Source organism: Mustelus asterias, chromosome 20, assembly GCF_964213995.1.
Source record: "Mustelus asterias chromosome 20, sMusAst1.hap1.1, whole genome shotgun sequence".
NCBI classification, from domain to species: domain Eukaryota; kingdom Metazoa; phylum Chordata; class Chondrichthyes; order Carcharhiniformes; family Triakidae; genus Mustelus; species Mustelus asterias.
In genome coordinates, this window is record NC_135820.1 from 81,507,454 (window position 1) to 81,524,163 (window position 16,710).

General features: G+C 45.8%; 1 protein-coding gene across 1 annotated transcript in view; it reads right to left on the reverse strand.

The window, feature by feature from the left end:
- ergic3 (ERGIC and golgi 3) overlaps positions 1-16,710 on the reverse strand; it is a 55,998-nt gene that overhangs the window by 24,930 nt on the left and 14,358 nt on the right. The window contains exons 3-7 of the mRNA XM_078236983.1: positions 16,149-16,236; positions 15,376-15,495; positions 13,496-13,586; positions 8,893-9,058; positions 8,719-8,776 (exon numbers count right to left, since the gene is read on the reverse strand). Of these exons, the coding sequence (XP_078093109.1) occupies positions 8,719-8,776; positions 8,893-9,058; positions 13,496-13,586; positions 15,376-15,495; positions 16,149-16,236 (523 nt within the window). The remainder of the gene's footprint in view (positions 1-8,718; positions 8,777-8,892; positions 9,059-13,495; positions 13,587-15,375; positions 15,496-16,148; positions 16,237-16,710) is intronic.

Genomic DNA, 16,710 nt, shown 5'->3' on the forward strand with positions numbered 1-16,710 from the left:
CGATCTCAACACTAGACACGACAAGGAAACACCCAGCTCAGTCCATTCTGCAGACTCGCCCTCAAACACCTGGAGACTTGTATCAAAATTAGGAGAGTATAACACTGAGCGTCATCCAGTGTTGTGTTGGGTAGCACCAGCACTGCACCAAATGGGACAGATTCACATCTAGCAGCTCAAAGCTGAGCATCCATGAGGTGCTGTGGGCCATCAGCAGCAGCAGAATTATACAAAACCACAATCTATAATCTCATAGTTTGGCATATTCCTCACACTTTCATTAAACCAGGGGTCAGCCATGGTTCAATAGGAGGATCCAAGAACATCCTCAATGACAAGGGAACTCAGCACCTCAGTGCAAAAGATAACGCTCACATTTACAACCAACGTCAGCCAAAAGTGCCAAGTGGAAGGTCCATCTCAGCCTCCTCCTGTGTTTCCCACATCTCAGAAGTCACTTTCCAGCAAATCTGATTATTCTATGCGATATCAATAAACGGGTGAAGGCACCCAATGGAGCAGAGGCTACACCCAACAATATCCAGGCTGTGCTGCTGAAGATTGATGCTCGTGAACCAGCTGTGCCCCTAGCCAAGCTGTTCCAGTACAGCTACAGCACTGGCATCTACCCAACAACGGAATCATCCAGATATGACTTGTGCACAAAATCTAAGACAAATTTATCTGCTCAGTTATTGCCCCATCAGTCCATACTCAGTCATCAGCAAGTGACGGAAAGAGTTGTTGAGAATACTATCATGTGGAATTTACTCAGCAATAATCTGCTCACTGACACTCAGTTTGGATTTCAAAGGGGCCACTAGACTTCTGACCTCATTACAGCCTTGGTCCAAACATGGACAAATGAGCTGATCTGCAGAGATGGGTGACTGTCCAAGCCAGCATCTGGCCAAGTCAGGCATCAAGGATCCCAGCAAAACTGAAATCAATGGGGGGGGAAATTCCCAATGGAATGAGACAAACTGAGCACAAAAGGACAATGTTTGTGATTATTGGAGGGCAATGATTGCAGACAAGTGTGAGGTATTGCACTTTGGAAGGACAAACCAAGGTAGAACATACAAGGTAAATGGTAGGACACTGAAGAGTGCAGTAGATCAGAGGGATCTGGGAATACAGATACATAATTCCCTAAAAGTGGCGTCACAGGTAGATAGGGTCGTAAAGAGTGCTTTTGGTACATTGGCCTTTATAAATCAAAAGTATTGAGTATAAGAGTTGGAATGTTATGGTGAGGTTGAATAAGACATTGGTGAGGCCGAATTTAGAGTATTGTGTGCAGTTTTGGTCACCTAATTACAGGAAGGATATTAATAAGGTTGAAAGAGTGCAGAGAAGGTTTACAAGGATGTTGCCAGGACTTGAGAAACTGAGTTACAGAGAAAGGTTGAATAGGTTAGGACTTTATTCCCTGGAGTGTAGAAGAATGAGGGGAGATTTGATAGAGGTGTATAAAATTATGACGGGTATAGATAGAGTGAATGCAAGCAGGCTTTTTCCACTGAGGCTAGGGGAGAAAAAAACTAGAGGGCATGGGTTAAGGGTGAAAAGTTTAAAGGGAATATTAGGGGGGGGGGTTTTTCACACAGAGAGTGGTGGGAGTGTGGAATGAGCAGCCAGGTGAAGTGGTGAACGTGGGCTCACTTTTAACATTTAAGAAAAACTTGGACAGGTTCATGGATGAGAGGGGTGTGAAGGGATATGGTCCAGGTGCAGGTCAGTGGGACTAGGCAGAAAAATGGTTCGGCACAGAGTCCAAGAAGGGCCAAAAGGCCTGTTTCTGTGCTGTAATATTCTATGGTTCTATGGGTGAAAATCTTGGAACTCCCTCCCTACCAGCACTCTGGGCGTATGCTCACCACAGGCTGCAGTGATTAGGGGTGGCAGCTCACCAACAACTTCTCGAGGGTAATTAGGGATAGAACATAGAACATTACAGCGCAGTACAGGCCCTTCGGCCCTCGATGTTGCGCCGACCAGTGAAACCAATCTAAAGCCCATCTAACCTACACTATTCCAATATCATCCATATGTTTATCCAATGACCATTTAATTGCCCTTAATGTTGGCGAGTCCACTACTGCTGCAGGCAGGGCATTCCACACCCTCACTACTCTCTGAGTAAAGAACCTACCTCTAACATCTGTCCTATATCTATCACCCCTCAATTTAAAGCTATGTCCCCTCGTGCTAGCTATCACCATCCGAGGAAAAATGCTCTCGCTATCCAACCTATCTAATCCTCTGATCATCTTGTATGCCTCTATTAAGTCACCTCTTAACCTTCTCTCTAACGAAAACAATCTCAAATCCCTCAGCCCTTCCTCATAAGACCTTCCCACCATACCAGGCAACATCCTGGTAAATCTCCTCTGCACCCTTTCCAATGCTTCCACATCGAGACAACAAAAAATGCTGGCCTAGCCAGCAATGCTCACATCCCAAGGACATTTCTTTTAAAAATCTGAATGGCTAAAAACAAATGTTACATTCTATAAAACATAAGGATGGTTACTAAAACCTTCTGCAAAGTTAATCAGCTCATTGACCATCCATCTACATCCCCAGGTGTCAATATTCCAGACAGACTGCTGCTCCCAGCCCTGGTGACCAGTGTCCAATGACCAAGGGGAAGCTTTTTACTTTCTTTCAACTGGAAAGGAAGCTGTTTCATTATTTACAAAAGCAAGTTAGTTACTTTCGCAGCCATTTTGAGAGTTATTTCATATCCAGTAGTCTTTACTGTTAATATCACTCAATCCATGCATGGATATTCCTGAAATCAGCAGCGAAAGCCAAAAGCATTAGTAACAGCACTGGTGTAACAGTGATATAAAACCATGGTTAAAAACTGATTCGAGATCTTCCCCCACCCCTCACACACCATTCGAGTGGTTTTTGATGAACAAACTGAACTCGATTAATCTGGTCAGTACGACAGACTATAACTTCAAAATGCTGAATGTCGGAAAAAGCCCAAATGACCTGCCAGGAAGTGAACCAGAGACTATGACCCAGCCTGACTCCAATACATGATTCAGTTTATGGTTCTGTACATCCTGGGAATATTAAATTGATGCCATTGTGGCAGTGAAAATTGGAAAGCTAAATGAAGTGTCTGTCAAGGGGGTGGGCCTCTCACAGCCAATGAGATATACAGTAACACAGCGACTCAGACTCCTCCAGTTGCTGCAACAGATCAGAGGCAAAGACAAATTGATTAAATTTGCTGATGAAAGCTAAACCCGGTGTTGCAATACAAACTCAGAAATTATAGATGTGAATGGACAGAACCTCATTTAAACTGACAGCAGAAAATGCTGGAAAATCTCAGCAGGTCTGACAGCATCTGTGGAGAGGCAATAGAGCCAATGTTTTGAGTCTGGATATCTCTTCAACACAACCAGCAAAATTAGGGAAATCTGCCGTTGATGTTGTGTCATTTAATATCTCACAGAAGTGCCACTCGCAGGGCGGCTTGTACACACCAGTACTGTATCCCAGTGTTAGAGTGACGGAATTGTCCCCGACAGTACTGTACCCCAGTGTTATACAGTGACAGACCCGTCCCCACCAGTACTGTACCCCAGTGTTATACAGTGACAGACCCATCCCCACCAGTACTGTACCCCAGTGTTATACAGTGACAGACCCATCCCCACCAGCACTGTACCCCAGTGTTATACAGTGACAGACCCATCCCCACCAGTACTGTACCCCAGTGTTATACACTGACAGACCCGTCTCCACCGGTACTGTACCCCAATGTTATACAGTGACAGACCCATCCCCACCAGCACTGTACCCCAGTGTTATACAGTGACAGACCCATCCCCACCAGCACTGTACCCCAGTGTTATACAGTGAGACACCCGTCCCCACCAGTACTGTACCCCAGTGTTATACAGCGACAGACTTGTCCCCACCAGTACTGTACCCCAGTGTTCTACAGCGACAGACCTGTCTCCACCAGTACTGTACACCAGTGTTCTACAGCGACAGACCCATCCCCACCAGTACCGTACCCCAGTGTTATACAGTGACAGACTCATCCCCACCAGTACTGTACCAGTGTTATAGTGACAGACCCGTCCCCACCAATACTGTACCCCAGTGTTATAGTGACAGATCCGTCCCCACCAGTACTGTACCCCAGTGTTATACAGTGACAGACCCGTCCCCACCAGTACTGTACCCCAGTGTTATACAGTGACAGACCCGTCCCCACCAGTACTGAACCCCAGTGTTATACAGTGACAGACCCGTCCTCACCAGTACCGTACCCCAGTGTTATACAGTGACAGACCCATCCCCACCAGTACTGTACCAGTGTTATAGTGACAGACCCGTCCCCACCAATACTGTACCCCAGTGTTATATAGTGACAGACCCGTCCCCACCAGTACTGTACCCCAGTGTTATAGTGACAGACCCGTCCCCACCAGTACTGTACCCCAGTGTTATACAGTGACAGACCCGTCCCCACCAGTACTGAACCCCAGTGTTATACAGTGACAGACCCGTCCCCACCAGTACTGTACCCCAGTGTTATACAGTGACAGACCCGTCCCCACCAGTACTGAACCCCAGTGTTCTACAGTGACAGACCCGTCCCCACCAGTACTGTACCCCAGTGTTATACAGTGACAGACCCGTCCCCACCAGTACTGAACCCCAGTGTTATACAGTGACAGACCCGTCCCCACCAATACTGTACCCCAGTATTATAGTGACATCCCGTCCCTACCAGAAATGTACCCCAGTGTTATACAGTGACAGACCCGCCCCCACCAGTACTGTAGCTGGGTTGTACAGTGACAGACCCGTCCCCACCAGTACTGTATCTCAGTGTTATACAGTGACAGACCCGTCCCCACCAGTACTGTAGCTGGGTTATACAGTGACAGACCCGTCCCCACCAGTACTGTACCCCAGTGTTACACAGTGACATCCCGTCCTCACCAGTACTGTGCCCCAGTGTTATACAGCGACAGACCCGTCCCCACCAGTACTGTACCCCAGTGTTATACAGTGACAGACCCGTCCCCACCAATACTGTACCCCAGTGTTATACAGTGACAGACCCGTCCCCACCAATACTGTACCCCAGTGTTATACAGTGACAGACCCGTCCCCACCAGTACTGTATCCCAGTGTTATATAGTGCCAGACCCATCCCCACCAGTACTGTATCCCAGTGTTATACAGCGACGGACCCGTCCCCACCAGTACCGTACCCTAATGTTCACAGTGACAGATTTGTCCTGGTCAGTATTGTACCCACATTATATAGTGAGAGGTCTGTACTGATAGTGCTGTGTCCTAGTACAGAACTGACTTATAGTCTTCAACACTGTAGGTCAGTGCTATATGGAGTCTTGTATCAGACCTGTATCCGGTACCTCAGTTATCCTCTCTCAGCTTCTCTGCTGGTGATTTTCAGGATGTGGAGATGCCGGCGTTGGACTGGGGTAAACACAGTAAGAGTTTTAACAACACCAGGTTAAAATCCAACAGGTTTATTTGGTAGCAAATACCATTAGCTTTCGGAGCGCTGCTCCTTCGTCATTTGCTACCAAATAAACCTGTTGGACTTTAACCTGGTGTTGTTAAAACTCTTACGGCGATTTTCAGATCAGGGACAGAATGGAAATTCACCGAACTGTCCAATCTCTTTCCTGAATAACTATCAAAGGCACAGCTTCATGCAATATCACAGTTAACACACAGCACCAGCTGGAACTACACACAGCAAATCGGCTTTAGCAAAAGAGTGTTTCACAGGCATTCCAGCAAAAGATATGGAGAACTATGAAAGGCATGTCGAAGAGAACGGAATTGAGAATTAGTCACTTACTCTCAACAGCATGGACTGCAAGGAAGAAAAGAAACAATTTTTAAAAGTAGAGAAGCATTATAGAGCAATCACACAGAAAACGCGACTATATCTTGGTAAATGAAGGCAGATTCATACAGATGTAAAAATACCTGAAAATATCCAGGATCGGACAGAGTTTGCACCTCAGTCCATATCCTTATTTAACATGCATCACAGATAATCTCACTCTGTTTTTTCTTTACCACCCTTTCCAAATACACTTCCTTTTGTGTCCAGCCTCGGAACAAAACCTCCCGCCCAACCTTCAGCCCTCCATTTCACAAATTATTTCTATAACTGCTGATTGATTCAATCACACGCTTACTTCCACCACTGATGCAGTCGCCCCCAGGAAAATATTTATTCTTTTCAAATCTGCTTGCTTCCCCTGATACTGCCCACATCTCCACTCCCTAAAGTCCAAGGGAACACAGACTTGAAAGGATATAGAGGACAACTGTTTTAATCATTAGCCATCAGTTCTGACTGGAACATTCTTGTCTGCTAAAACCGCTCACTATTGCAGGATCAGCTAGGAATGCAGAGATTAAAGCAAAATATTGCGGATGCTGGAATCTGAAACAAGAACAGAAAATACTGGAAAATCTCAGCAGGTCTGACAGCCTCTGTGGGGAGAGAATAGAGCTCTGACAAAGGGTCATCCAGACTCGAAACGTTGGCTCTATTCTCTCTCCACAGATGCTGTCAGACCTGTTGAGATTTTAGTGTTTTCTGTTTTTGATGCAAAGATTAGCTCTTGCCCTGACCTCTCATCCTTCTCTAGTTTCTCTCCCATCGCCCCACATGACCTCTACAAAAGGTAATCTGACCCAGAGACAAATCTCCTGCTCTTTTGACCTGACCAAACAGTTGTCCATCCAACTTCTCCACCTCATTCCTTAAGTTAGCCGATATTGTCAATGGATCCCTCCCCATCTCAGGTACTGTTCCCTTCTTCAAATCTGCCATCACCACCTCCCTCTCTCCTCCCTTCAAAAAAAAAATCCAGCCCAACACTCTTCCTGCAAAATACCTCTCCATCTCCAACTTCCCTTTCCTATCCAGTCTTCGAATGTGCTTTCGTCTCCAAAGTCCAGACCCATCTTTCCCACAACCCATGTTTGAACCTGTCCCTGCCAGTGCAGAAACAGCTCTTATTGGCATCCAATGTGTGTGTGACAAAGGTAAACTATCCCTCCTGATTCTGTCTGCAGCCTTTCACATGGCTGCCCATAGCACCCTCCTCCCACATCTCATCCAGCTGCACTTCCCTGGTTCCAATCCTCCATCCTGTCATAGCCAGAAACTGCCCTGCAATGTCCTCTCTTCCCACTGCCACACTATTACCTCTGGTGTTCTTCAAGAATCCAGGCTTAGCCCCCTCCTGTTTCCCATCAAATGCGGCTCCACAAGATCAATCCAAACACATCAGGTTCCATACGGACACTGACAACACCCAACAACTCCCCACGTCCTGCCTCAAACACTCTTATTTGCCGCTCTGTTTGTCCGGACAGATATTTCTGAATTCAGTATCAAGAAGGCCAAGCCATTGTCTTTGTTTTCCACAAACTTTGTTTCCTGGTCACCAGCTACATCCTTCCACCTGGCAAATATGAGGCTTAACAAACCTAGTCGTAACCTCAGTGATCTACTGGACCCTGAGCTGAGGATCCGAACCCACACAGCGCTCCATCAGCAAGACTGCAACCTCTGTAACATCGCCCATCTCCACCTGCCTCAGCTCATCTGCTAAAACCCTCATTCATTCCTCTGTTCCCTTTACACATCCAATCTCTGCTCTGATATCCTATCTCACACCAAGTCCTCTTCACCCACCCCTCTGCTCAGCGACCAAGCACGGATATAGGATTGATTAGCTAACTTGGAAGACTGAGTAGGTACAAATGGATCATTTTTGGGTTGGCGTAGTGGCAGCTTAACTATTTACAATCTATATCAATGACTTGGATGAAGGGAAGTTGCTAAATTTGCTGATAACACAAAGATGGGTAGGAAAGTATGTTGTAAAGAGGACATTATGAGCCTACAAGGGTGGGATAGATAGGTTAACTGAGTGGGCAAAAATCTGTCAGATGAAGAATAAAGTGGGAAAATGTGAAGGTGTCACGTTGGCAGGAAGAATGGAGAAGCAGCATTTTAAATAAACACAGATTGAGGCACAGGGGGATCTGGGTCTTTGGTCCATGAATCACACAAGGTTGGTGTGCAGGTGAGGCAAGTGACTCAGAAGAAAATGGAATGTAGTCATTTATTGCAAGGAGAAAGGAGTATGAAAGTTGGGATGTTGGATGTCTTATGGCCTCTACTTGCTCCTAATTTGTACGTTCATATGACCTACACTGGCTCCTGGACTAGCAATGAATCAATTTCAAAATTCTCACTCTTTCTCATCTCTCTAAACCCCAACCCTCTGAAATCTCTGCACTCCTTCAATTCCAACTTCCATTGCATTCCCAATTTTAATTGCCCAGTCACCTGTAGCATGCCCCTAGTTATCAAGGCCCAGGACATTGAAATTCCCTCCCTAATCCTCTCCCTGTATCTCTCAAAACTTGCCATAACATCTTTCGCTTCTAATTCTCCTCCTCTGGCTCAGGTATTAAAATGTCACAATGTTGGAAAGTCTCTTGGTGCATTTTCCCACAGTAATCTATAAATACAAACTGTACCTTCCTTGGACAACTGGCCGCAACCATCTCCCCGAGCCACACACTCCCCACCTCCCTTGTGACAGGCACTTCCACGCATCTCTCCCACCCTAACAAACTCTGGGAGAATTTGATGCTTCCTCTTACCATGGACATGTGACTGTTGGAAACTTTTCCCAGGAGCAAAGTGGAAATTCCCAGCCACCTGATCAACAAAAAAAAACAAAAAGATAGAAGCCAATGAAAAAAAACCATAACTGACATCTAACCACAAGCACCACAATCACCTGCTGACTGACATTTCACCCCGACAAGACTCACCTTGTTAACCTCCAGGAATCCATAGACCTGGCAGCCCTCATTCTTCTGTTCCTGCAATTTCTGGGTGAATCCTTCTCTCATGCACTGCTCAATGGTGTCTGCGTTCTTGAATGCCCAGCCTTTCCGCCTATAGGCCTCGCGCACATCAGCACACGTGTTACAGCACCTGCACAGACCAATCAACATGTGTTACTACAGCAGGTAAGCACAGGGAAAGTATTTGAGTTCACACGCAGGCTCTGCAGGCAATATCCGCAGATCAGGTGACAACTGGCAAGGAGTAAAGAAACATAGAAAAACTACAGCACAAACAGGCCCTTCGGCCCACAAGTTGTGCCGAACACATCCCTACCTTCTAGACCTACCTATAACCCTCCATCCTATTACGCTTCATGTACTCATCCAGGAGTCTCTTAAAAGACCCTATTGAGTTCGCCTCCACCACCACTGACGGCAGCCGATTCCACTCGCCCACCACCCTCTGTGTGAAAAACTTACCCCTAACATCTCCCCTGTACCTACCCCCCAGCACCTTAAACCTGTGTCCTCTCGTAGCAGACATTTCCACCCTGGGAAAAAGCCTCAGAGTCCACCCGATCTATGCCTCTCAACATCTTGTACACCTCTATTAGGTCTCCTCTCATCCTTCGTCTCTCCAAGGAGAAAAGACCGAGCTCCCTCAGCCTATCCTCATAAGGCATGCCACTCAATCCAGGCAACATCCTTGTAAATCTCCTCTGCACCCTTTCAATCTTTTCCACATCCTTCCTATAGTGAGGCGACCAGAACTGAGCACAGTACTCCAAGTGGGGTCTGACGAGGGTCTTATATAGCTGCATCATTAACCCCGGACTCCTAAACTCAATCCCTCAATTGATAAAGGCCAGCACACCATACGCCTTCTTAACCACCTCCTCCACCTGCGGGGCCGATTTCAGAGTCCTATGGACCCAGACCCCAAGGTCCTTCTGATCCTCTACAGTACTAAGAGTCTTTCCCTTTATATTGTACTCCTTCATCCCATTTGACCTACCAAAATGGACCATGACGCATTTATCTGGGTTGAAGTCCATCTGCCACTTGTCCGCCCATTCTTACATCCTATCTAAGTCCCTCTGTAACTTCTGACATCCCTCCAGACTATCCACAACCCCACCAACCTTCGTGTCGTCGGCAAACTTACCAACCCATCCCTCCACTTCCTCATCCAGGTCATTTATGAAAATGACAAACAGCAAGGGTCCCAGAACAGATCCCTGGGGCACACCACTGGTGACCGACCTCCATTTAGAAAAAGACCCATCTATACCCACTCTCTGCCTCCTTTGGGCAAGCCAGTTCTGGATCCACCGGGCAGCAGCCCCTTGGATCCCATGCCCTCTCACTTTTTCTAGAAGCCTTGCATGGGGGACCTTATCGAACGCCTTGCTAAAATCCATATAAACCACATCTACCGCCTTCCCTTCGTCAATGTGTTTAGTCACATTTTCGAAGAACTCCACCAGGCTCGTAAGGCACGATCTGCCCTTGACAAAGCCATGCTGAGTATTCTTGAGCATACTAAACCTCTCTAAATGCTCATATATCCTGTCCCTCAGGATCTTCTCCATCAGTTTACCAACCACTGAGGTTAGACTCACCGGTCGGTAATTACCTGGGCTATCCCTATTCCCCTTCTTGAAAATAGGAACCACATCCGCAATCCTCCAATCCTCCGGCACCTCTCCCGTCTCCATCGACGACGCAAAGATCATCGCCAGAGGCTCTGCAATCTCTTCCCTCGCCTCCCACAGTAACCTGGGGTACATCCCATCCAGACCCGGCGACTTATCTATCTTGTAATTCCTCTCTCCAATCCCTGTGCAGCACACTTTGGAACATCATGCAGAGGATCAGTTTGCATCTGTCTTCATTAAGGAAGTAACAGATAAGGTTGGTGACGACAGAGGGTTGACGTTATCTATATGGCCTTGCAAAAGGAATTTGATAAATACACAAGACCTATGTGGAAGATAAGAGCACAGAGGACTAATTGGACAATGATAATTGGAACAAAATTGGCTATGGGATAGGTTTGTGATGAGCAGACATTTTTCTGATTTGTGAAATGCATGTAGTTGGTGCAGAAGTCAATATTAGGACTATTGATTTTGATTTGATTTATTATTGTCACATGTATTAGCAGACAATGAAAAGTATTGTTTCTTGTGCGCTATACAGACAGAGCGTATCGTACACAGAATGTAATGTTAAAAAAGTTGGAATAAAGGTTTAAAAGCACAGAACGAGAGTAAAAGATAGAATTAGAGGGTCTGCCGGGCACAACTTGCAAGAAGTCACCTCACACCGGCGCCATCTTTCTGTACTGTAGGGTTTCTATGTTTGTTATATATAAATGACCTGGACTTGGGAATGGGAGCAATGTGGACAATACAAAACTTGGCCAGATCACATGTTACAGAGGACACTGGGACAAACAGTTAGCAGCATCTAGTGCTGAGAAACTACTCTCAGAGGGGGCCATTAAGTAGTTGAGAATTAGAAAAACATTTTAGAAAGGCCTACGTAAGAAAGAGGCAATAGGGAAATAACTGGAGTTTGAGATTAGGCTGCAAGTAGCGCTTAAAAAAACTCAATTAATATTTTAGAATTCCAAAACTTATTTTCTTTACTTGATAGAGTTAAGGAGTTCTGGTTGTTTGTCTAATATAAACAATAATAAAATCTTTCTAGTATATATATTCTATTTAGTTATGTCTGAGGGACTTAGTCCTGTGATTTGCACATCCTGCACTATGTGGGAAAACCTAGACATCCCTGGTGGTCTGGATGATCGTGTGTGGGGGAATTGCTTCCAGCTGGGACAATTCGCGCTCCGGGTTTTGGAGCTTGAATGGCAGCCCGGGGCACTATGGTACATTCAAGAGGCGGAGAGATTCATGGATAGCACATTTCAGAATGTGGTCACCCTGCAGCTTAAGGAATTTCAGACAGAGGGGGAATTGGTGACTGCCAGGCAGAGGAAGAGGATCAGATAAATACTGAGAGAATCCTCAGAGTACATCCCATTTGCAAACCTGATTCTCAGTCTTGGAAAACGGTGAGAGTGACTGTTCTTCTATGGAGGCCAACCAGAGCCATGGCCATGGCACTGTGGATGGTCCACCTGCTCAGGAATGGAGGAAATGTGGTAGGGGATTCATTAGTCAGGGGAGTAGACAGGCGCTTCTGTGGCCATAGATGTGACTCCAGGATAGTGTGTTGCCTCCCGGGTGCCAGGATCAAGGCTGTCAGGAAACTGCTGCAGGGCATTACAAAGGGTGAGGGTGAATAGCCAGAGCACCCCCCCCCCCCCCATACACACACCAAACTCAGAATGACGCACTCTGCTTGCAATCTGAGCTAAGCAGAACATTTTTATCTGGCAAGTGGTTCAGTAACCAGCGGTCACATGTTTAAAATAATTGGCATTGGCAAAAGAATGAGAAGGGAAAAGGCAGAGAATTTTCCGCACAGATCATTAACATATAAAACGCACTCAGGACAAAAATAATTGAGACTTGGCAAAACGTTAACATCTAAAAGTCAGCACAGATTTGTTAAAGGGAAATTGTGCTTGACAAACCTGACCAATGTTCTTTGGAACGATCGGAGGGGATTCATGGGGGCACTGCAGTGAATAGATTTTCAAAAATTATCTCATAACCACATATTAGGCATGTTAGTAAAATTGAAGTGACATTGGCATCACAAGTACAAGATTAGCAAGGGGGTAGAACGTGGAGGGTAATGGTGAACAGATTATTTTTCAGGCTGGAGAGAAGTGTGTTGTGGTCACTGCTGGGAACATTGCTCCTTTTGATATGCGTTACTAACCTGACTGTGGGCATGCAGAGTATAGAACTTACCAGGCTTGTCAGGGTTGAGTTAAACAGAGAGGAGAGAGAGGCTGGTGTTGTTCTCTTTGGAGCAAAGAAGATTAATGGAGATTGAACAGAGGTGTTGAAAATTCTGAGGGGTTTTGATAGAAGCAGACTAGAAGAAATTACTTTGACTGATAGTAGGCTGGACTCTCTGCCTCCTATCCCTTAGCAAATTTTCTATCATCAGTAGCGAGAGGACACGGATAAGTAATTTGCAAATGAATCAGAGGGAGGATGAGAGGTTTTTTTTCTTACACAGCAGGTTGCTGGGAACTGAAACGCACCCACTGATAGGGTGGTGAAAGCAGATTAATAACTTTCATTGGGAATTAGAAAGAAATTTGAAAAAGATAATTTCAGGGTTCAGGGCTCCAACATTTCTCAAAGATCCGACATTGGCACAATGGGTGAATGGATTCCTTTCGTGCTGCAAGATTCTACCTTGACAGGCAGGATAGTAACCAGTGAAAACACAGCAAAGCGCAGTCCTTGTCCGCTATCAGGGATTGCAAGATGGTAACCGGGAATGAGATAGTTACTCCGTTAACCCTCCTTCCCAGCCTGGGTTCAGTTCAGCCCCAGGGACTGGACATAAGATCCTCATCAATCCCTGGAATGAAGAGGATTTCTTTCACTCACTCTATTCCTCAAGTCACAGGGATTGATCAGTGAACACTCACTTCATGTCCTCGGATTCTGCCCCATAACAGCTCTCGCACCGGTCTGGATCCAGCCTCGTGGAATTGAAAACCTCCTCCTTTTTTCCCAATACTGAAACAGAGAGAAACCACATCATATATGGTGGGGGAGGGGGGAGGCGGCAGCGACAAACAACACAGGGAGGTGGCGAGACAGATGAGGATGAGATATAGAAGTCAACACACGGAACTTGGACCCAGAGAGAAACAACACACAGAACGCGTGAACCTTTATCAGGGCCTGATTAGACCACAACTAGAATATTGCACCCAGTTCTGGTCATCATCATGGGGGTGTGTGAGAGGATGTGGAGGAGATTTAGCAGATTTGACAGAGGTATACAAGATGTTGACAAGTTTAGATAAGCTAAACAAAGATAGGCTGTTCCCAATAGGTGATGCTACAAGAACTAGGGGATGCAGATTTATGAATTTGGACAAGAGATGATGGAGGGATGTGGGGAAGAATTCTTTACCACCACAGGTGGTAATGATCTGGAAATTGCTGCCTATGAGGGCAAGTGGAGAGGAATGATTTCAAAAATAAATTGCATGGGACGTTTCTTAAATTAAACCTGCAGCGATCCAGGGATCGAGAGCGAATGGCACTGATTAGATTGTTCTACAGAGAGCTAGCATAAACTGGACGGATTGAAGTGATCCTATAAGATACAACTAGTGATACAGATCTGAAGAGAATAAGAAATAGCAGCAGGAACAGGCCACTGGCCTCCAGCTTGCTCTGCCCATCAGTAAACTGACAGTTAATCTTGCACTGAAGTTGGATGATTTGGTAATGTTCTCCTATCGCTTGATCCCTTTTTACCCAAATATCAATCTCCAACTTGTTTGCAGTAATGGAGAGAAGCAGCCAGAGAAACACGAGAGGCAGAAACGGATACAAATTCACCCCCACTCCTCCAAACATTTAACCCCAAATTACCAGCCCACATTCACCATTCTTGCAGGGAATAAATCAGAAAGTTGTAGATTAGAAACAGAACTCAACAGGAATGAATGCAAAGTGATCCTTGAGTCTAATGGGTTGGAGAGGAATTCCAAAGAGATGCTGATGCAGACACACTGGAACATTCTGGATTCGATTCATGTTTTATGTTGCGTTAGTTGACCAGAATGCTGCCTGGTTTGGAGGGTCGGTCTTATGAGGAAAGGTTGAGGGAGCTGGGGCTGTTCTCTCTGGAGCGGAGGAGGATGAGAGGCGACTTAATAGAGGTTTATAAAATGATGAAGGGGATAGATAGAGTGAACGTTCAAAGACTATTTCCTCGGGTGGATGGAGCTATTACAAGGCGGCATAACTATAGGGTTCATGGTGGGAGATATAGGAAGGATATCAGAGGTAGGTTCTTTACGCAGAGAGTGGTTGGGGTGTGGAATGGACTGCCTGCAGTGATAGTGGAGTCAGACACTTTAGGAACATTTAGGCGGTTATTGGGTAGGCACATGGAGCACACCAGGATGATAGGGAGTGGGATAGCTTGATCTTGGTTTCAGATAAAGTTCGGCACAACATCGTGGGCCGAAGGGCCTGTTCTGTGCTGTACTGTTCTATGTTCTATGTAGAATCAGGACGATTGATTTTAAATTGATGTTGAGCTAAGGGGAGGCGCTGGCCCAGTGGTATTATTGCGAGACTATTAATCCAGAAACTCAGCTAATGTTCTGGGGACCTGGATTCAAATCCCATACGGCAGATGGCGGAATTTGAATTGAATAAAAAATATCTGGAATTAAGAATCTGTCCCTTTGCCCTGTCCATTAGTCCACCTGAACTTTGTTCAAATAGCTGTGTGCCAGTGGGTACAGGACATGATCATCGCCATGCCCTGCTCTGTTCTTACCGTGTTTCTCCACCTCTGGAGTGACTACATTGCCCACCAGGTCCAGTCTCTTTTTGAAGAGGTTGTGTTCCACATCAAGCTGTTGTTCCCCGGCCACATCCATCGCATCAATACTTAAATCTGCAGGTGGAAATGGAGCATGAACCATTAACAATGATTCTGCTGCTCAACTATAACACCTGGAGACAACATGCAACAGTAATTCCCTCATCACACAGACAGATGCATCCTTTTAAGGGAATTTTCCTTTATTTTGACATTTTGTTTTTATGTGACCCCCGGTTTGGATTCCCATTTTGGATTACTTTCTGGGAATGTCCTGGATTGGGGGAGGGGGGGGGGGGGGTAGATTACTTTCTGGGAGTGTCCTGGATTGGGGGGGGGTGGGTAGATTACTTTCTGGGAGTGTCCTGGACTCAGTACAGCCCGCCAAATCACAAATCAGATGACAAAATTCAGAAAACAATTTGATAATAGTGTCTCTAGAAAGATGTCCCAATGGCCCGACAAAGACAGAAGACACCAGAGAATGGGATCGTGGGATGGGGAAGGATGGTGACCGGAGGCATCGTGATGTTTGGGTGGGGAGGTGGGGTTACATTCCAGAGTGTGAAGCTGCTAAAGGCACAGCCATCAATATTGAAAGATGGGACTGATTCACACAGGGCAGCAGTGAATACAGAGAGTGGAGGGGGGAATTGGGAAGGGAGCATCAGTGAGACGTAAGATGGAGGGAGGTGAAAGGTATATTTGAAAGCTTCATCAATACTCACAAGCGCAGGGCATGTGTGGAAAAATAGTGTCAATATTGATTTTTAGTTTTTCACCTCGTGATGTGTCTACATAGAGTTCTGGATGTATCTGGAAAGGAAAAGGAAAATGTCAGCAACACCTCCTCCCGATGAGGGGAAGGAATTATAATTTGAGAATTAAAAATCTTTTAACACGATGACATATAGATCTTTATGTACTGATCTCATTACATCTGATTTCTGTACAATTAAAGATAGTACCTGTGTATTCACAGTAAGAAGTCTCACAACACCAGGTTAAAGTCCAACCTTTAACCTGGTGTTGTGAGACTTCTTACTGTGCTTACCCCAGTCCAACGCCGGCATCTCCACATCATGACTACCTGTGTATTCACACAGGGGAAAAAAGAAAAAGTGGTAGTAGTAGGGGATTCTATAATCAGAGATACAGATAGCATCTTTTGTAAGCAGGATCGAGAGTCCCACATGGTGTGTCCCTAGTGCCAGGGTGAGGGACATTACAAACCGCCTTGAAAGGATATTGGAGAGGGAGGGGGGAGGATCCAGTTGTTGTGGTCTCTGT